General features: G+C 34.1%; 1 protein-coding gene across 1 annotated transcript; it reads right to left on the bottom strand.

Moving 5' to 3' along the window:
• Nucleotides 1-12265: 12265 nt before the first annotated feature.
• LOC145064967 (Calcium-binding EF-hand family protein) lies at nucleotides 12266-12930 on the bottom strand. The gene has a single exon (XM_079012324.1). It carries the CDS (start codon nucleotides 12833-12835, stop codon nucleotides 12410-12412), a length of 426 nt encoding a protein of 141 aa, XP_078868450.1. The 5' UTR covers nucleotides 12836-12930; the 3' UTR covers nucleotides 12266-12409.
• Nucleotides 12931-23429: the final 10499 nt, after the last annotated feature.

The raw sequence follows: 23429 nt of genomic DNA, 5'->3' as shown, positions 1-23429 counted from the left end.
TTCTTTATAATCAATTCAGCTCCTTTTAATCTTGTATAAAAAAACTAGTAGCAATCTCAAAACAATTATGTTTTCTTTTATTCTAAAAATACGTTTACTTTTATTTAATATATCAATATCATCATTATAATATTAAATGCAATAATATGTTGTTATCTTATCGTCACTTTCTTTCGTATCGTGTATTATTTATCAACCCTGCATGTAAAAATACCATATTTGCTTTGGAAAATATGGTATTTTCACATAAAAGCCTGTAAATAAACCAAATTCACATCCTAGATTTTGCAAAAATATGGTATTTTTAGCTGTCTTCCCACAAAAAATGGTATTTTTGTAAGAAGGTCGACAAATATATATATATATATATATATATATATATATATATATATATATATATATATATATATATATATATATATATATAATGTTTTCCTAATTTTTGTCGTGCAAATGTTAAATCTATGTGAAAATACCAAAGAACCTTACATTTCAAAACGTTTTTTTGTTCCACTGAAAATAGAAAATGAAAAATAAGAATTATTATTTTTTAGGGGATTAAATAGTTATGAGACTTGTCTAAATTTATCTTTTTTCTTTTTATAAAACTCATCAATATTTGTGTTTATTGCAATATCTTATTCAGTGAGCCCATTAAAGTACTTTATGAGTTAGAATTTTAAAAAGCTATTTGAAAAACTTATTAATAAGCTTCATGGGTACTTTTTTCACAAATTTTCCAAATATACTCTCATATTTTCATTTCTCCATATATCTACATGCCTTTTTTTATGTCATTTTACAATTGGCATCTAGCTTATCAGCTACTTTTTTATAAAACTCTATTGTTTTATCAGCTATCAGTTAGTTAGTTAGTTATGTGATAGTTACTGATTGAGTTTGACTGACTGAGTCATGAGTCAAGGCATGACTGAGTCATGGTGAAGATACATGGTGCTTTTTATCTTTTCCCCTAAAAAGCTAAAACCTACATACACTAATATATATATATATATATATATATATATATATATATATATATATATATATATATATATATATATATATATATATATATATATCAAACAGAAGAAACACACATATCATACATATAATGGGACCTCAAACTAATTGTGGTGGAACAAAAGTTGCAATTTTTTTGTCTAATCCAAAAAGTAGAAATGAGGCTTTCCCCAATAAGTCTTTAAACTTTTTAACAAATTTCCCCTCGTTAATGAAAACTAAAAGGTATGTAAAAAAGAAAACATGAACTTATCAAACTCAGATTCTAGATGAATACCACACAATTATGGAGTTATAAGAACACGAGTGATTGATATTGGGTAAATCTGCATAAACAACTGAAAGTGAACCAACATGCTGATTTCAATTTCCAGCAACAAGGTAACATACGATTATGGATTATAAGGATTCATATATATATATACGGTAGAAAAAAAAAAGTAACACACTTCATTAAGAGTCATGATCATAAATACTTCACTATATAGCTCAAGTTTAGGCATGGCATACCCGAAATTTGCATTCTTCAAGGCATTGAATTTGCAGAATCAGAATCATCTATCCAACCACCATTTACACCGGTGTCTCCACCATCAACAGCTACCCCATTCACACGCCAATTTGGCCAACTCGGTGTTTGTGTCTCTAAGCCATTCTCCTGTCCGGAATCAGGTAGCACATCGACTTCAACAGTTTGCCCGATGTGAGTCAAGGGAAACATAACGTCAGGGTCGAACTCTGAATGCATGTATTGGTGCTGAAGATTGCTGAATCCAATTCCCAACATTGCTTCATCATCAACATCTTCCATCAAATCCCCCAATCTCAAAACCCTAGACCTGGACCTCCTTCGTGCTTTCACATCCCCGTTAACCGGTTCTCTTGGCAACTGGAACCGACATACAGGACACGAGTTATGATTCGAAAGCCATGGAAGTATACAATCTGGATGGTACATATGCTTACAAGGCAACTGCTTGGTCTCGTCATCAATTACAAACTGATCCTTACAAACAGCACAGAGGACGATCGGATCGATGTCAAGGAACGCGGAAGTGATCTTAACCAAAGGGATCGCTTCGATGGCAGACTTCGATGTAGGGGAGTGATGGAGAGATGTTGTGACGGTCGTTGTGGAAGGTGACGAGTCACTGGAATTAGTAAGATGGTTGATTAAGCGGTGGAGGTAAGGGCTGTCGAGGAGGAAGTTGTCGTCGGAAGCCGTGACGGAGGGGAAGGGGAAAGTCCTGGAGGAATCGGCGGTTGTTGTCGGTATAGATGGATCAAAGGATGGAAATGATAATTGAGAAGAATGTTGATTTGGGTAATTAGGGTTAGGGTTATTGTTGGAAATGACTTGTTCGAGGCAGTCACAGTTGCAGTTAGGGCAGAGGAGAGAGGTTGTGGAGATGGTTGTGGCGGAGGAGGAGGAGGAGGAGGATGGTGAAGGGGATACGTCGCAGTTGCAACAATGGCAGCGGTAGGTCAGGCGTTCCATGAAAGCGGTAGTTGCGGTGGTGGTGGTGGTGGTGGTTGGAGAAGCCATATAAGATTTGGGGAATTAGGCGAGTGTTGTTTTTGAGGATCGTGAGGAGAGAGAAAGTGGCATAGGCTATGCCGCTATGGGTGATTGGTTTTTTCTGTTTATTTTTATTATTATTTGTTTTTTCAAGTAAGACTGAGAGTATCTCCCATCATTTATTTCATCGATAGTTTTATTTTTTTATTTTTTTTATTTTTATTTTTTTTTTTAGATCTCAACTAAAATAACTTTTTTTTAGAACGGCCGCATATATTAACTAAAATAACTTATTGATTAACGAGAAATTTTAAAAAGTTTATAAAATTATTTATTTTATAAAGCTCGAGATTTAATTTGTTAATTTTAAATATATGTAAATTTATAAAATTAAAAACTACTTTACAATAATATTAAATAAAGATAATGTATTACAAAAATGAAATCTAAAGAATATATTACAATAATGGAATGTTTTTAAATTTTACAAAAATATAATAAAACTTTTGTATTTATAATTTTAAAAATAAAAAATCATATGGTTATTACTAATTTAATTTTTAATATTGAAAATTAAAATTATATAAAATACTAATAAAAATATAATAAGATTTCAAGATTAAAAAGTATATTCATCATCAATAGTTCTTTTTCGATCCCAACTAAAAAAATTTAATAATTTGAATAATCTTCAAATATCGAAAATCTTTAAAATTTTTTTATAAAATTAATTACTTTATTTTTATGATATCTTTTTATAAAACTCCTTATGTATTTTTTAATTTTAAATATATGTAATATTTATAAAATTAAAAAGTACTTTACAATATTATTAAATAAAATTAATATATTACATAATTACAATTATAAGAATATACTACATTATTGCATTTCTTATTAAAATATATAATAATGTTATTATGTTTATAGTTCGAAAAGTAAATAATAATATAATAATTATAAATATAACATTCAATATTTGAGATTAAAATTATATAAAAATAATTGATAAAAAAATAACTAAATGAGGTATCGTTAAATTGGTGTTTTTTAGCCAAATGTTGAGGTAAGTCTCATCGGAGATAATGTGCAGATTAAATAAAATAGTTGGTTTTCGGTAATTGTTCATAAAATATAGTAAAAAATAATAAAATATAGTAAAAAATAATAAAAATTTAAATGATAAATAATATAAAAGGAGTAAAATAAAATGTTATCAAATGGAGAGGATTAATTGTAGCAAACATAAAAGGGAAATTTTCGATAAAGTTCTAATATTTGTGGACAGTTTACAGTTTAATCTTAACTTTTATTTTTTAAACCGAATAGTTTTCAATATTTTATATTTTGTCCAAATTAAAAAAAAAAAAAAAACAATCTTTATTTTTTTCAACATAAATGACTAATTATTGTATAAAATTAGATACTCGGGATTTTTCAGTTTAAAAAACAAATATTGGAATTAAACCATAAACTAACACAAAATATTAACATCTTATCGAAGATTTCCCAACATAATATCCAAAAACGAACTATTTAGTAAATCTAACCATTCTGACACAAAAAGCAATTCTTAAAAAAAAGTCATATTTGATATCATAAAAGAGATAACATTGAAGATTGACTATTATATACTTTTAAAAATACGTTACCAAAATACATTTTGGAAGGAAAAAAATAAAAGAAAGTCATGGGTGGTAAACGTGAGTGTATGGTAGAGGAGTTAATTCAAGGATTCATATAAAGTCATCTTCAATGGATTGACATATGTAGATTTTATTTATTATATAACTTTACTTAGGTGCTGTTTGTTTTTCTTAAAAAACATCTTCAAAACTTTTATTGCTGCGCGACGCAGCATACGCGCAACACTTTTTGTCCCGCAGCAGTTTGTTTTTCGGAAGTCTTTGGAGCTTAAAACCTCTGCATGTGTGCTTCTTGGGTAAGCACTTGTTATACCTCTTCCCACCCCTTCAAACCTAAACCTAAAAAAATTCATTCCAAAAAACCATCAGTTCCTTTTTTTTCCAAAAATTGAACGTCTTTAATATTACATTTTGTAGTGGTCCTCCATGAAGTATATTTAATATTACATTTATGGTCCTTTACTTATATATTAAATTCTATTTTCATCCCTTTAACATTTAATACATTAAATTTATATCCCTTTAACTCTTTTCTCCCATTTAATTTACATACGTTAATTAATTTTAATGTTGTTTTTTAAATAAGTATCTAGAATTTCATTTTTTATTTTCTTTTTAAATAAGTGTCTATTATTTTGTTTTAATGATGAAATAAAAAATAAAATGGAAAAACAGATTGTAACAAAACATATAACATATTATATTTTATTATTTCAATGTTTTAAGACTACAATTATTAAATTTTCTGTGTTTAAAAACAATTTTCGGTTTATTAAATTAGTTTATTTTAATTTTTTAATGTCTGCAGCAGTCTGCATATGTTAACAAAAACAAACGCGCTTCTTATTACAGTCTGCAGTCGTTTGGTCCACCTATTCTGCTGCAGAGGTTTGTAAAGGTGGTCCGCAGACCCTTTGAATTTTTGCTTCGAAAAAACAAACAGCACCTTACTAAACTCTACACTACATTAAACTCCATAATATATATATATATATATATATATATATATATATATATATATATATATATATATAGAGAGAGAGAGAGAGAGAGAGAGCGAGAGCGAAAAAACTTAATATACATTACATCCCCACCTAAGCTTGGGTACTAAACCTCATGAAACAACATCATTTTATTATCTAAATATTACGATTAGAGGATTCACGATTAACACTGAAGCTGCAGATTCAAGATTGAAGCAATCATTTTGATAAGAAAGCAAGAATATTGATTATCTTCGAACTTTGTGATAATGAAAAATTGTATGGGGTGAAGTAATAAACGTTGAGCGTATTGGCTCGAGGGTTAGCCGCGGAGGTACCCGTGTGCATTGGTCGTACCATATCTAAGACTTGGACGTGATAGCTTAACCGTTTAAGCGCTTAATGGTGAAGGTGGTCAATTGTGTCGTACGTTGGGCGTACCCAGCTCGTACGTCGGGCGTACTTAACAACCTTGACTTCGGTTGACTTTCACAGTTTCGGCCACTTTAGGATAAAAGAGTTTTAGGCTATATTGGTCCATTAGCCTTCTGATTTTTGGGCTATTTCTAGGCCTTGGGTCTTCTTGGATATAAGTCCATGATGGGTTTTGGGCCTAACTAGGACGTTGGACCATATTAGGCTTTTGGTGCTAGTGGATTGGGCCTCAGATTTGGGACATGTGAGGAAAGGTTAAAATGGACTTTTATCATGAGGGTTGGACAATCGGACTAGGATTCCATCTATAGGATGTGAACCAATTATTAATTGGGTATTATTTGATGATACTAGCACGATAATTTTTCCGGATCGCCAGTCCGAGCTTTATCTGAGCTATTCGGCAGCTTGAGGTGAGATTCCTCATTGTGTATAGCGGTTCGAAGGCACCAATGTCGGCCCATAGTTTATTATGATTAGGATGCTAGTTGTCTGCGTGACTCGTTCATGTATGATATTTGATATGTATACCGGGTGGGGCCCGATGCCAGGCAGGGCCTAATGACTATATTATATGCAATTTATCTTTGTGATTCTTGCATGTGTTTATGTATTTGTATGTATATCAGGCGGGGCCTGATGAATGTGATGAGGCGGGGCCGATCTCATGTTACTGACAGATCTATTCCGAGTGGGACTCGATGTCGGGTGGGGCCCATTACATGTATGATATGTATGATATGTAGTGTTTTGGAAAACTCACTAAGCTTCGTGTTTACGGTTTCCAGTTTATGTTTCAGGTACTTCCGGATCCAAGGGGAAGAGCTCGGGGTGATCGCATCGCGCACACCATATCGCTATGCTTTTTATTTGACTCTAATGTATTTGGATGTTTCGATCATACTCTGATTTTATCATGGTTTTATGAACATGCTCTGAATGATGTTTGTTATTTTAAAAATGAAAATTTTTTGTCTTAATTTTTGGGACGTTTCATATTTACTAAGTTAAAATGATACAATTTAGTGGTTTAGTATCTAAGTTTAGACGGAGCTATAATGTATATTCTCTATCCTCATATATATATATATATATATATATATATATATATATATATATATATATATATATATATATATATATATATATATAGGTCATAAAAATTGTTTGGTCATAGCTCGGCGGTTAACTGAGGACAAGCGATTAATCGGTTTGGTGGGGATCAATCGGGGACCCTAAATTAGTAATAAAACTATTTTAAAACTTAATATATCCAAAAAAAAAAATATTTAAAATTTTAAAATTGTTACATTGTTAAATTTTAAAATATTTGTTATCATATTTGAAAATTTGACTATTTAAAAATTTACAATTTTATAAATTTTGGTGTAATCAGTTGCAAACCACCTAGATCGATATTTACAACACTGATATATATATATATATATATATATATATATATATATATATATATATATATATAAATGTGTGTGTGTTTGAGAGAGAGAGAGAGAGAGAGAGAGAGAGAGAGAGAGATATGAGAGAGTGTAGAGTTCAGGGATCAAATTAACCATTTTATTGTTAGAGGGATTAGGGTTTATGTTGGAAATCTGGATACCCCTTGGATCGTGTAAACGCTTTTTGAACTGATATTTCTATCCTATGTCTGGGTTGCAAGAAATTCAGCCTAGGATAATCCAAGAGAACACTTACAAAATCTAGGCACAGAAAACGTAAGCCAAATTGATAAAAGGATTTTGTGTTCGTTTGAAGAAAAAGAAAGTTAATAATTTATGTGTGTCTCTTCTTAAAGAGAAGAGTCATTTATATAATAAACGAGATTAGGATTTTTCTTAGGGTTGGCCGTCATGGGTTGCTTTGGAAGCAAGTAAGGGAAATTTGGATTTTTAATGAGGATTTTGGGTTTCCAAAACTAACAAATTTCGTTAGTTTTACCATACTCACCTTCAAGAATGTGAATTTCCCACTATGGTCTCATATGTAAAATTCGGAGACCCTTAGGGGCGCTGCCCCCAAACCCCACGAGACCCCAGCCAAGGGCTCTTCCCCTTGGACCCCGCTAGGGGCGCTGCCCCTAGACCCCACGACATCGCCCCTTTGGAAACCCCGTACCCATGGGCACTGCCCCCAGACGGCCGGACCCCCGAATTGTCGTCAAACCGACTTCTAATTTGATCTTATATATGTGTGTACTCCGCACAAAATCATACATATATTAGAGTACAAATTTGTAGCACCTGGTTCCTGGTACGTACTCCTTGTAATTAACATTTTAAAATAATGCATTTTTGCCTTGGACTCGGCGAGTTGATGGACCAACTCGCCGAGTAGGAGCGGGTTAAGACGCGGGGACTAAACTTTGGACTCGGCGAGTAGACCCTGTTTGGGCAAAACCCTAATCCGGGTGTTTGCACCCTATTTAAACGCTCTAACTTGGCCTCCTTTGTCCCTAACACTTCCAGAGAGCTGAAGAGCGAAACCCTAGCCCCCATTTTGTTCTTGAGCGTGATTTTGGCTTTGTGAAGAACGTTTGGAGCTTAGAAGAAGAAGAAGAAGAAAGAGGTTGTAGTGTGCAAGGAGGGAAGGTAGATCCGGAATCTACACTGCAAGAGGCTTCCATTCAGGTAGAAAAGCCCCTACCTTGATCACTAGTTCTTTAGATTCCCCTTTTGTCCCTAAAATGGTGGTTTTCAAGCCCTAAAACACCATACTCCTTGTGTTTATGCTTAATGATCCGAAAGGACTTCAGATCTAGACCTTATGGACGTATTAGAAGTATAAAGTTTATGTAGTTAGAGTGATTGAGGTCCCCATGGAGTGTATGACCTCATAAAAAGCTTGGATTTGCCTTTTGGAGCTTGTAGGGCCATGCATGCACGTAAAGTTTGCAACTTTACGTGATAAGCATGCCCTAGGAACATGGATCTATGGTTTTGAAGCGTTGCATGTCTCAGATTTAGTCTATATGGGAAATGGGTCAAGGGAATCGGCAAGTCCCAAAGTGGAACTCGGCGAGTTCTATGAAGATGGCCTTAGACTCGGCGAGTTGGACGAACAACTCGGCGAGTCCTATGAAGATTGACTGGTACTCGACGAGTTGTTCTTCAAACTCGGCGAGTCAGATGAATTGTTACTGAGTGAGAGGGGTTTAAGTGTTGGAGGTCCAACCCTTCGTATCTGCACGCGAAATTAGCAATTTAGCGTGTAGCAATAGTCCCAGAAACCCAAATCCTCAAAAAGGATGCTTGGTGAGGATTTGGAAGCGAGTAGGAGATCTGCTCGTGGGGAATCAGCGAGTCGGGTCGCGAGTCGGTTCAATCGTCCCAAGTAGTGAGCCAAGGGTGACTCAGTGAGTGGGAAGAGGGTCTTTTCGAGTAAGACCGGGTTAGTAGGAGGAGGACTCGACGAATCTATGCCATGACTCGGCGAGTCCAGTCAACTGGAAGTTGACTTTGACCAAGGAGTTGACCTTGGACCAGGGGAGGGTCAGTCATTTGACCTAAGGGTATTTATGAGTGTCTAATCTATGTTCATGATTTATAGCCGGAGGATTACCGGTTCAGCAGTCAGGCGCTCAGCAAGCAGACTTTCAACAGCTACTTTCGAGGTGAGTTGCCTTCCGGTAGCAGTGGGTCTACGGCCACAATGTCGGCCCACCAGTAGGAGTTGTATGATTAGATGATTGTCTCTGTGATATTTATCTAGGGTTGCTACTACATGTGATATGTTTATGTGCTAGTATGATATGATGCTATGTGCTAGTGACAGTAGGGGATAGTCCCCGGTTTACCGGTCGATAGGGCCGAAGGGGCAGTCATGCCCAACTATGCTAGATAGATTATGTGATATGTGTTATATGGTAGTAGTAGGGTGAAATAGTCCCCAGCATCCAGTCGAGAGGACCGAAGGGGAGACCAGCACCCAAATATGCTAGTCAGTATCCGGTCGAGAGGACCGAAGGGGAGGCCAGCACCCATATATGCTAGCTAATATCCGGTCGAGAGGACCGAAGGGGTAGGTCGGGCACCCGTATATGCCTGCAATATATGTATGATATGTGGTTATATGGTATGTCGTACAGTGGGGGAACTCACTAAGCTTCGTGCTTACGGTTTTTAGTTGTTGTTTCAGGTACCTCTTCAGCCAAGGGGAAGGAGCTGGCGCGGTAGCGGCATATCACATACACGCTCTTGTTTTTCCGCACTATGAGACATTCTGGGATTTGTACTCTGACATTATTATGATTTACGTTTTGGTTTACAGACACGAGACATGTTTTATTAAATGATATGGTCGAATGATATTTTGTTACAAACGTTTTGCAAATCACTTAATTAAAAATGAAAATTTTGGCCCGTATTTTCGGGCGTTACAAAATTATGAAGCCCTTTAGCTCACATGTTAGTTTCAATTACATAAAATGACATGGTGACACTAAAATCACCAACATTTATTGAGTGCCATGTAATTAATCCACAATGAGGATTTTGAGTTTAATGACATTCAACTTCCCATTCAATTCTTTATGCAACTCCCATTGGAGACGGCCTATGATGTATGAGACTTGAATTTCCGTCACTTTTTTGTTTGTGGGTTCGATGTCTTTTCAATGTATTTATCAATCAACAGATGATAATGACGATGGAACCAAGTGTTGTAAGGGATAGAAAGTGAAGGAATATTTAGGAAGAATGTGGGTTTTTTCTGAGAATAGCTTCAAACTCTGGATCTGTTGATCACCAATGAAAACTAGGCATGGTCGTAATCTAGGGGTGTAGCATGTGATTATGCTCTGACACTCAAGTTAAAATGTTGAAGTGAGAAAAGCTAAAGCAAAAGTTTTATAGCTAGAATTGCTTACTCATACATCTGAGTTGAAGATAATTATAGTGCTTGTGGCTATCAAGTTAGTCGTAATGTGTGCTATGTGCTTTTTGGTGGTGATTGTGGGCGTGATCTTATGTTGAGTACAAATTCTCCAACAAAATTGTGACTTGTTGGATTATGACCGGACCTTTTGGCGCTTCGGCCTCATACTCACTTCGGATGTGTTAGAGCTTGGCCCGACTTCGGATGTTAGGGTCTTTATCCAAAGCAGGGCCGTTCCAAGTCAATTTGTGGCCCAAGGCAAAATCGAAAATGAGGCCCCTTTTTGACCTTCAAAATGGATAGAATACGTAAGGGCAGTTTAAAACAATTAGAAAATAATCCCATTTTTTCTTTCATCATCAAAGCACATAGTATAAGCTTACACACCAGTTTAAAAAGAATTATATTTATTCAAACTTTATTGTTGTCCATCATTTATATCAAAAAGTTTCATCTATGACAAACAAAATCATATTATTTTGGTTTTTAGAACTAATGTATATGAAAATTGGCAAAGTAAAGTGGGCATAATCATCAATTACCAATCGTAAGTTTAGTAGTTCAAAACTCATCCATCTTCCCATCTTGTTATTTACTTTTTCTCTTTCAATTTACCTACAATAAAATGAGGAAAAAAAATGGAACACGTAAATCTATTAAAAAAAAATTACAAACAACAAATATAAAAAGGGCTGATGCATTTAAGAGAAACAAAATATTACATAGTAGATATTATATAAACAACAGTCGAAAGCTAGAAATAAACAAAGCAACTTACAACAAAGGAAAAAGAAAATTAAAAGCTACAAACCAAAGTTAAAAACAACAAACAATAAGCCAAAAGAGAACAAAAAAAACATTTATATGACTTTATCTATAAGCACCATGAAAACAGCAAGCAATCAAAAAACAATGAGTAAGGCCGACAATAGGGAAAAAAAACCACAGCAGGTGCAAAATTGGAGCAAGTGGCAAAGCTGTCCAAAATGGCAAAAAAAAAATCTAATAGTCATGTTATAGATCATCCCAAAATAAAGATCAAAATCATATAAACCCTTCCACATCATGAGCAAAACATTGGGGAGACACACAAACCACATCTGGAGCCAAATGGTGGCAGAGGCAAAACCGTGTACGTGGGGAAAAAAATCCATCAACAGGATAAAGAACAACCAAATCTTAAGAACATGAAAATATAATCACCGAACCACCCTCTAAACAAATAGAGAAACAATATGGCAGCTTTTCGGTCTCTTTCTCACCCATTTAAGTTTTTGTCTTCTTGAAAATTGTTGTGTGAAGCTGTGTAGTATGATGAGACATTGATTGCTTATTGAAAACTGAAGCGTCCTCTCTTGGAATACGTTGTTGGGCCTTTAGCCTTTAATAGATTAATAAGTAAAATAAGTAAAAGTTAAAATAAATTTACCAAAACAACGAACGAACACGAGACTTCACAAACCTAAACTTATGCATGTCAGCCACCTTAACCAATATTGCTTTTGTTTTTCTTTGCATATTATATCTTATATAAACTACATGTATATATAAAAAAATCGAAATTTTGGGAGCCCAAAGATTTGGCGAGGTCTGGGACGATCGCCCCAGCTTGCCCATACTCTAGGCCCAACCCTGATCCAAAGCGGAGTCTTGTTGGGATGGTAAACCACTATTTGTTATTTGTTAATATTAACCAAATTTTAAGATTTGCTGGTTTTAACGGTTAAATATTAAAACCAAAAACAAATTCGCAATTATTAGAGGATTAATTAAACAAAAGTTGAGGTTCTAACATTTAAATTAATTTATCTCATATATTTGTATTTTTCCGAACATGCCATTATATAAAATATTATTTTCCTAAACAAAGAGTACGAGCAACAAAATGACAGCTAATAGTGCCACCGTCAGATCTAAGAACTCTCAGATATCTTCGCCGCTTCTAAATCAGCTGCTTTTTTCAGAAAACTCTGATCATCATCTTCCACCGCCATCTGAATCGGCGAAGACCCCAACCCATCGGCAATGGCGAGCATGATCTTCTTCATCTCCGACCTAAACTCCTCCAGATCAACGGTGCCGTTCTGGTCTTCATCGAAGCCCAGAAACACAGAATCGTAGAGACGGGTAAGCTCCTCCGGGGGCAAGGCGGTGTCAACTCCGAAGTGAGCTTCCAGCAACCTCATGGACTCAAAAGCCTTACGCATCTCGGATCTGGATAGAACGCCGTCGTTGTTGACATCGAGGGAATCGAACTGGGCGTCGACGCTGGTTTTGAACTGAGTTTCGTCGTTCACGAAGGCTCGTACGGTGGACCCGTCGATGATTATTACACCCATATCTGTATGTTTGAGAGAGAGAGAGAGAGAGAGAGAGAGAGAGAGAGAGAGTTGGTGAAACGTGTTTGCAGCACACAGAGTTGAGTGGTGACGAAGATATTTTATATACATGTACGGTAGAGATAGAGATAGATACACACGACGCATGTACTGTTGAGTGATGGATAATTGGAGATATAATTTACTATAAATTTATGTAAAGTTTTTTCTTTTTTCTCCCTTTTTAAGAAAGTATTCTTATAAGACCTTTTTTTTATTAGATAATAAAGGGAAATGGACTTAACAAGGTAATTAACTTTTCAGTTTGTTCATATATGGGTAACTATCTTTTTTTTGTACACATCTAGGTAACGAACTTTTTGGAAGTGTTCACATATGACCATTATGACCGGCTGTAGCAGGTTATATCCGGTCATAACCAGTCATAATGGTCATATGTGAACATTTTCAAAAAGTTCGTTACCTAGATGTGTACAAAAAAAGATAATTATCCAGATGTGAACAAACAGAAAAAGTAACAGTAAAATACACGAATGATCTATGTAGTTTGGGTAATTTGTGCGTTAGGTCCATAACTAATTTTTTTAACTTAGATGATCCCTACTATTTATTTTTGTTGTGCATTTGGTCCCTGTCCTACCTCAAAAGACTATTGTGCCCTTTTTATTTTTTTTTCTTATTTATGTATTTATTTTTTATATATTAAAAAAAATTAATAGACCCCATATATCTGCATCTCCTCACCCTAAATCTGAAACCACATTTGAGAAATTTAAATTGGGTGCCACAATAATCTTTTGAGGTAGCACAGGGACCAAATACAGAACAAAAATAAATAGTAAGGATCGTCTAAGTTAAAAAATAAGTTATGGACCAAACGCACAAATTACCCAAACTACAGGGACCATTCGTGTATTTTACTGTTACCTTTTCGGTTTGTTTACATCTGGGTAACTATCTTTTTTTGTACACATCTAGGTAACGAACTTTTTAGAAGTGTTCACGTATGACCATTATGACTGATTATGACCGGATATAACCTGCTACAGCCGGTCATAATGGTCATATGTGAACACTTACAAAAAGTTTGTTACCTAAATGTGTACAAAAAAAAGATAGTTACCAAGATGTGAACAAACCGAAAAGTTAATTACCTTATTAAGTTCATTTCCCGATAATAAAAAGGATTTTAAAGTTTCTTGAGGTCGACGGACTCATTTAAGTGTTTGTATATTTTTTTATAGTTTTATTTATACTATTTCTTTTAGTTATATTTTTATTTCTTATGATTTAAAATACATTAAAAAATCATTCTATTTTGTTTAAGTTATGCTTTAACGTCTTACAAATTAGTTTTATTTGGCTATTAGGTATGGGAAGCAATTCTCCGAATACCTTTCTTATATTGGATTTGATTAATAACAATAGTTGGATTTATTATTTTTCGGCTTGTTTCCGTTTGATATTACTAACTAATATATATATATATATATATATATATATATATATATATATATATATATATATATATATATATATATATATATATATATATATATATATATATAAGTTCATAATACTTATTGTCGTATTGTTTGTTTGTCAATTTTGAAGTACAACATAATAATTCTACTTATTAGATATCCAACTTGAATCTAAATACTATTCTAGAACCAAAGGATATCTCAAAGTAACTCGAGCCATTATTTATTGTTCCTTTGGGATACTTGAATACTTGATTACTTTTTGAACTGCTTCTCATTGTTGAGTATTATGATTAGTAGTATACCTACTTAACCTTTCCATAATATAATCAAAGTCAAGTCTATTGTTCATGGAACATCAAGAAACCAATATCTTTTGAATAATCTAATTATGATCAATGTAACGTCTCATTTTAATAACAAACAATTTTCATTTTAATTAAGGTAAAATTTTACAGTTATAAAATCCATTTTAAGAAGAACCATTTGTTCCAATTTATATTTGTAAACAAAAATTAGAGCAATATAATAAACATGAAATCCTCAATGATGTTAATGAGTGTGTATAGTCACGTCTCCGCCTTCCCACAATCACCGATAGTACCTAAAAACATAAACAATTGGGTAACCATGAAGCTTAGTAAGTTTCCCCAAAATACCACACAACACAAAACCTATACAAGCATGCATATTAGGCCCACAATCATCGGACTGGATTTCCCCGAGTATGTTGACCTGCTACCTTAAACCAACCACCCCTCCCGAGCCTCCATGCCTACGGCTTACAACCAGCTAACACCTGGTATCTTGGCCTACAACACACAACAGGACCGCCTCAACCCATAACAATATATCGACATATATATTAAAAAAAAATAATCAACTAGGCACATAAGCACATGAAACTATGAATCTATCTGCCGAACAACTCCATACTGCCTACTCGACCCCTCACATCACACTGTTTTACTACCATCAAATCTCCATGGAATGCATAGCCATATGTAACCGGAGGTGAGATAGAAACCGGGACAAATGATCCTACTCTAGAGCCATAACCAAACAAGGAACATGCAAGAAAGCCTAGATCAAGAGTCATCAATATCCTACGTGTTAGGGGTCAAGATCCTGAAACCTATCCAGGACCCCAGATCTTAAAGGAGAATTAGGATCCCGAACATACATCGGGATCTTGAACATCGTCATTATTATTTTCTAACAAGTTTAATGGGTTTATTTCTTATTTATTTCTCACATGTGCAGAAATGGTCAACATAAGACTCATTCACAACGAAGAATCACTTCAACCAGGCTTAAAACCCAGGAATACCAAGTCAAAGCATGTTGCAAATACCAGTTCAACAAGATCCCGAAAATATCAGACTTTTAGTTACATAACATAGACTATATATACACTTGTAACATGTACACAAGGTCACAATTCTCTGACACCTTACCCATTTAGTCTCATTTTATCATTTGTAATTGTATTATCAAGCTTATCTTTGTAATTCATTCTTCAATCAATAAAATCAAACAAGTTAGGTGATGATTATCACCTTCCAAGGTTTTATGCCGGAGATCCTAACTAGAATCAAGGGATTTCCTTGTAAACCAATCTTGTCATTTTAACTTCAATTCGATTCTTGTATTAGCTACAACACCACAACCTTTCATACAACTTGGTTGATCTTTGTTTGATCAAATTTTTGACCAAAAAAATTTTGCGCCCACCGTGAGGCCATGGTGTTTATAATCTTCGAGAAATCATGGTTCTGAAGTCGTACTTGCAAAATAGTTATTAGACTTATCAAAGTGGGAGATTGTTGGATTAGGTGTCTAAGCCCATAACTATTTTGGTATGTACATGACCCGATTATGAGCATTGTCCTTTTGGGTTGCCTTCACTCATGCAACTTGATAGGATGACGAGAGGAGAGAGAGAGAGAGAGAGAGAGAGAGTAGAATTTATTATATGAATAATAAATTCATACTCAAAATGGTTTTATTAATATATTACAAGATTAATATATTATTTGGAAATCATATTATTTAATTAGTATTAATCGGAAATTAATTTGGAATTAATTTTGTGATCAAAAGAGACTGATTAAATAAAGGGGACTAATATTGCAATTAACTGTTAGTTGGTAGTTGGGCTATGGATTCCTAATAGAAAGGGATTGGACGAAATGTATGGAGAGTCCAAGAAGATTTCGTCCAAGGCGTTTTTAGATGGGCTTCATGGATTGCTTAAGGCCTAAGCAATGAAGTTAGGGTTTCCACCATAAAACCCTAATAGCCTCAACTATAAATAGATCCCTTAGCATATGGAAATCGGCCCTATATGTCTTCTTTGAGTTTCCCTAGCCGATTTCCTCATCTCTCCTAAGTCATCTTGTTGCAAGAGTGTTTGTGGTTCCATTAGAGGTGCAACATTTAAAGCACTAAGCTTTCAAAGGTTAGGGTGTTCTTATTATTATTACATAACAAGTTGAGGTAATCATTCTAACTAGTTTATAAGTCAATTTCGATTGTTATATGCTAGTTATAGGGTTATTGCTTTGGTATTCAATGTTGTATTTCAAATTAGAAAAACATAGATCAAAGCAATTAGGGTTGCATGTACACCATATGAATGATGTTATGCTTATAACCCATTAGTGGTATCAAAGATTAGGTCATTTTTCTAGTTGAATAGATGCAAAAGTGAACTGTCAAAGGATCAAAAAGTCGATTTTTTGCTATCTACGAAGCCGACTTGGCGATTCCATCAGTAGACTCGACGAGTTGCATGAACTCGGCGAGTCCATCAGTGGACTCAGCGAGTCCAGGGTGCTGTTGCCAGGATTTTCGATTTTTTGAGCAGTTTTTGATGAGGATAATTACCAAAACTCTTTCTTCTTGCCTAAAATCGATCTTTCATGTTTGGTGTGGTTATCCTTATAAAATTAATGGATTTGGTTAAATATGGATAATATAAGATTATTATGATTCAAATATTTGACCTAGTAAGTTTGAAAATTTTCAATTTACACCATTTAGGTTTTATAGTTTGAATTTGAACTTAAAAAGTTTTAGTTTTTGAAATTTAAATAGTTAAACCCTAATATTTTGAAAGGTTTCAAAATTTGTCCTCAATTTTTAGAATTTAAAATTTAATTAAAAGTTATTAATTTTGAAATATTAAATTCTAGAGCCCTAGTATTTTGAATAGTTCAAATTACACCCTTATGGATTTTATTAAATTAATTAAGAGTTTAATTAAAAGAGAAAATTAATAAATCCATAATAATATGGTTTGAAGGTTAATCAAATTAAAAGTAATTTGTTAGTAGATTAAATCACTTAGTATTTTAAAAGTATAAAATACACCCCTATACTATATAGAATTAAAATTTTAATATAATATATGTATGAGTAAATGTCAGTCTTACCGTTAGTAGGCCTCATTCACGAAGCTGGTCTATAAGGGGTGTTTAAAGAAGTGGCATGTAAAATGACGGTCATTGGGTATCCACTCTTACCCACCGTACCCTTGACTAGTGGAGGGTCGTTAGCCGAACGGGTAGGATAGGACACAATCTTCCATTATAAGTATAATGAAATACGAAGTAACTAAAGACTTTTATAAATTCCCAAATCTTAGTTACTTTAGGAAAAATGTGGAGTTGGTGCTAATCCATGAAATTGCACATTGCACCTTGTTGGTCGTTAGTGGAGCGTGTGTGGTTAACCGACACACTAATATGGGACCAATGAAGGATGACAATGGGTAGCTTGTAGATTATCATAGATCAATCTAGCATGTGTGGTTAACCGGCACATTGATTAGGTGATAGACATCTTCGAGAGTACCAAGCAAATTTACATGGTTATCCACACCTTGTTTGTGATCCTCGGCATCCTGGTTGCAAACATGAAAGGCATAATCGAGATTAAACATGCCATTGAAAAGTTCAATAAATTTCAAAAGATCTAGGAGTTTCAATTCATTTAAAACCTAATTTTCGATTTTCGTTTTTCATGGTGGAAATTAGTAAATTGTTATTTACCTACCTTCAAATATTCTGCAACTGGATTACGACATACCTCTTCCAAGTTGTAGAATATTGTGTTGGATCCTAACCTTAATATTTCATTTGGGTGTTATATTAAGGATGGAATCAACTAACTTGAATTTCGCCTGTTTTTTAGATGTCAAAATCTAACAACTATGGTCTTCCCGAATCCTTTGGAAAAAGCTTTCCACATGAAGATGATGTTCCACGATTTGATTGTGGAAATAGAAATCATTCTTCACTTCCTCCACCTCCTCCTGTAATTCTCCCTAACCTACGTGTTCAAAGACTTGAAAAGTTCAAGGTCACTCAAGCCCTGTTGGCAAGCAAATATGAACATGGAAGGTCTGTGTGTGCACAAGTCTTGGAGATGAAGTCACATATTGACAAGTTGGGAATGTTGGGTGTCGATGTCTCAAGGAAGCTGGCTGTTGACTTGGTTCTTCAATCACTTGCTGACTCATATAGTGAGTTCATTAGAGAGTACTATATGATAGACCACAACATGACCCTCATTGATCTTACCTATTTGCTAATTGCTGCTGAATCATAAATGCTTTGGCACACTGGTAAAGCCAATTTGACCGGTAAGTCAACTTCCTAAATTTCCATGAATATTGGCAATGGCAACATTGGAAATCTAGAAAAGTCTTCTCTTCCCAATGGAAAGAGATTGGTCAAGGTCAAACCGTTTGACCGGATGGTAAAGAGAAAGGCTAAATCTGAGATTATCCCATGTGTTGTTTTAAAAGAGTCCATTTGTTTCTACTGACAAGAGAAGGGGAATTAGATGCGAAGCTGCCTTATCTACCTGAAGGATCACGAAGATGGGAGAGTCAAGATGTATGACTCTGCTTCAGGTAAGATTCACTATCTAACTCTATTAAGTTCTTATTTGTAGATTCTTAATACATGATGTGATTAAATTGCATTTTGATGTTTTGTAGGATCGAAGAAAAGAAAAGAAACTTAAAGGAAGAGTGTGATGAGTCTGATCATGAAGAAATGGATTTCAATCGCATGATTTGAATATCATATTTTTGAGTTGTTGTTTAAGAGTTAGGATAGATTGCTTAGAAATGTTTAGTAACATAGTTTTCATTTGTAATTGCATTGTAAGGACAAGTTTTTCCGCACTTTTATAAATAAAATAAATTTTGTGTTGTCTTATTTATATATTCTTTCAATGGCATTTGTGAAAATTGATGTTTGTATGTTTCTATTGATAGCAATATTGAAAAGGATGTGATTCTTAGTTATGTTATTTGTGGTAGTGTTGAAAATTTACCAAATAAGGAAAGATTCTCATCACCCAAGTTTCAATTGGACAGAAACTTGGAATCATGCAACTGGTATTGTATGATGAATGAGAATATTCATATTTGAGAAATTAAGACTAATTCCTTGTTCACAAAAGTATGTGAGTCAAGTGAAGGACTAGGAGATCTAGTACGCATTGTTGTGCATTAGGTCAAGTCCACCACAAAGAACGATAAGAATATTCATCATGATTTGCTAAAAGTTTAGTAAATATGGTTATGCTTACAAGACTAAGTGTGATTCTAAATCATTGAAAAAGTTTCGATGTAAAGCAGAACGAATAGGAAGAATCAATTAGGCAGGAAGATAAAAGTGTCTCCAATCTGAAAAGAAGGGAAAGTACTTAAGTATATTGTTTTATGATTGACTTAGTGATTATGAAACCGTGTCGCAATTGATCCTCTAAGGACACCTTAGCGCACTAGCATGGCTAAGAAGAGGAATCGGAAATTGTTGGAATGGTTAAATCAAAAGGTGAATCATACTTCGTTCTAAAAACAAGTCTTAGAGCTATCCTCCGAGATTGTGACTTGAGTGACATCATCTTTAAGAAGGCTTATAACACACTCATCAAATGTGGACTAGAAATTGTCTTGTTGTTCCTACACATTTGAAATAGGTAAGTTGTGATGTCTTGGATAAGATAAAGATCAGCTAAGACCAATTGTGTGAAGTGTTTGTCTTGATAAGAACCCGCACTAACTCTTGAATATTTGTTTGTCAAGGAATGTTTCTTGACAAGAGAATCTTATATGTCAAGAGGTCAGTAGGAGTCTAAATGATCTTGAAAAGTTTCAAGAACTAATCAAGAGTAAAACTATTATTAAACACTAGCACACGACTTGAGGTTTGCAACCTATCTTGTTGACACATTCTTTTTTCTGTGCCATTCCAGTTGAGTTGACTATGCATGTGAGTTCTATGAGTTGTCATTTGAATGCATAAAGGCAAAGCACCTTAATCAATGAAAGTTCATTGATATGTATGGGTGAGCTGCGCAACTACTTGGAAGACATGGTAGGCCCTTGGGTCGCCAGATGGCAAGAACTATAAAAATTGAACAAGTTCAGTCCATATGAGTTGGGATTTGTCACAAACATTGTCTTATGATTATGGTTATGAAAAATTCACATGGATAGGAACGCATACACCATAAAACCTAAGTGATAAGGTTTCTCTCTGCTTCATGAAAATGATTGTGAGGAAACGCTTTCACTAGGAAGATTTTAAGGAGATAGTGATTGTGTAAATTGCATTCTCCAGTTCGATTATGATTACAACATCCCTCTTCATAGTTTGAATTGTGAGATTTGGCAATTAGTTTGATATTTAAGACTTATTGTTGTAAGTTCTGAAATGTTAGACACACACATATGAGCTTTCTAATAAAAGTTGTATGAGCTTATATAAAGACTTATCGAAGCATCACATATCAGAAATATGAACTTTGGTAAGAAAGTCAATAAGTATTGATTTCTAGAAGTCCAGGTGTTTTTTGAGTACATGTCAAAGCTAGTGGGAGCATAAGAGTTATGCTGATAAGGATATAATCATCATGTTAATGGGAGCATGATTATTATATGTTGCAAGTTAGCAATGTTAATTATAGAAAACAAGAGTTTTAATTTGCAAAGTCGCAGAGGTTGAAAAGTTGTTTGACCATAATTAAGGGAGATAATATTATACTTCATTTCAAATCTAAAAGCTTAGATCGGGAAATTTTAATCAAATTTAGTCAAAGGACATATATGAATGCTATGTTGAAAATATTCAACATAGGAAATTCTATATATGGCAATATTATGGCAGGAGACTGGTAAAGTATCATGTCTTTATGTAAGACGTTATGTATCGTATCCCATACACTTTGGGTATAGGATCGATTGCATATACTGTAAGGTTCGCCAAGGATTGGTCACTTGTGGGCAGTTGGAAGTATAGTATTGGATGGAACATATCGACATTATTATAAATAGTTAGGATTCTGTTTAGAATGAATTATCATATGATAAATATGGAAATGTTTCCATAATAGGAGTTGGATATTAAGAATCTATGTAGATTAGAAAACTTTTATGCAAGAAGGGTGTTCAAAGGAATGTACTTTGAATATGTATTTTGTAATATCATTGGCAAAGTCTTTGTGACTTTTGTGATGTGACATTACAAAAGGGTCATTGCATGAAATTTCTAATAGTGGCAAGAATTTGGTATTCTTACACTTGTGATAAGGGTTGGGAATTGTGAAATGGGCATCATTGGAAATGTGTTCAATTGATCTATTTTACAAAGTAAAGACCATAGAACATAGTGTGTGCATGCTTGGAGTATTGGGTTACTATTGTTTCAATTCAAGGGGTACGTTGATTATTCGAAACATTATACAATGAATAATGTGTAATCGATATGGTGATTAAATAAAATGTGTTTTATTTATACTCAAAACTTTTGAGACCATATTGGATTCGATTATTATTGTGTTTCACTTCGCATGTTTTGACTTCCATAATAACTAGGTTATTCAAATATCCATAGTCAATCATACTTTGGAAGTAGGTATTGAGGTAAGACTGTCATGAATCCGACTGTAGATTGTTGATATTTGCATAATTAGTCATATGTTTAGCATGCATTTTTATTCATTTTTAGCTAATTATGTGCATAATATGGACAAAATGTACTTAATAATGCTTAAATTATGTTTTCAGTCTAAAAGGGCATGCTTGGAAGTAAAAGGAACAAAGAGAAGCAATTAGAGACCAAGGATTGAAGAAAGAAGGAATAACACACTCCTACTCGGCGAGTAGACGAGAGTACTCGGCGAGTACATAAGAAGGTTCCCGAAGATAAGCTAAGACTCCAGGCCAAATGCGGATTCCATGCTTCTACTCGACGATTTGGGTGATCTACTCGCCTTTATCCGAACTGGGGGACTTTTCTGGCTTTTTGGAAGGTGCATCTGCGATTTAAGAACCCTTTGAGGAGCTGAGAAACCCTAGTTTTCAATCCTTTGAAGAATTAAGCCAATTTAGGTGATACATTCCACTTAATCTTAGAGATTAATCATGTTTAGCTTAGTTGAACTTGTTTTTGTGTTTGTTTTTACTGCAACTATGAACTAAATTCGTTTTTGTTTCTGTTTGGGAAGACCAAGTAACTCATATGGTTTAATTATTACTTTTTGATTGATTGTTTATTGGTGATCTATTAAATTAAGTTTATTAAAGAATCTTATGCATTAACCACAACTATTTTCTGTTAATTGGAAGACAATTAAGCTGCATGAACATCTCTTAGTTGTTAACCTCATATGTTTATGTGAACACTTTATCATATGCTTAGGAATAATGAATATGAAACTAGGATTAACAAGAGAATGGGTAAATTAATGTGTGAGCTTGTTTGAGAAACTAACAAACAAGAGGTTAATTGAAACACCAATTTGATTAACCAATTACAAATCTTATTTAATCCAAATAATTAAACTAGGGAATTAATTAGTTTAAACACTTGATCACTGCTTGAATTAACTAATTGTCTAAGGGTTAGTAGTAATGAACATGAACTTAACCACTATAGTTGGTAACCAATAGCAATTAATCTATCATAAATTCAAAATAACCATAGGAGTGAATTGGTTGAACCTAAACATAAACATCTTTATCAAATTTGGTGAATTAGTTACTTGTTTTCGTTATTTAGTTAATTAAGTGCTTAAGTGGTGTGTTT

Source organism: Lactuca serriola, chromosome 7, assembly GCF_051521515.1.
Source record: "Lactuca serriola cultivar US96UC23 chromosome 7, Lser_US96UC23_V15, whole genome shotgun sequence".
In the NCBI taxonomy this organism is placed as follows: domain Eukaryota; kingdom Viridiplantae; phylum Streptophyta; class Magnoliopsida; order Asterales; family Asteraceae; genus Lactuca; species Lactuca serriola.
The sequence above is the reverse complement of the archived record's forward strand: the minus strand, read 5'-3'. Positions and strand labels throughout refer to the sequence as shown.

Coding starts and splice junctions, on each gene's coding strand:
- LOC145064967 (XM_079012324.1), bottom strand. CDS start 12,835: ATGGGTGTAATAATCATCGACGGGTCCACCGTACGAGCCTTCGTGAAC.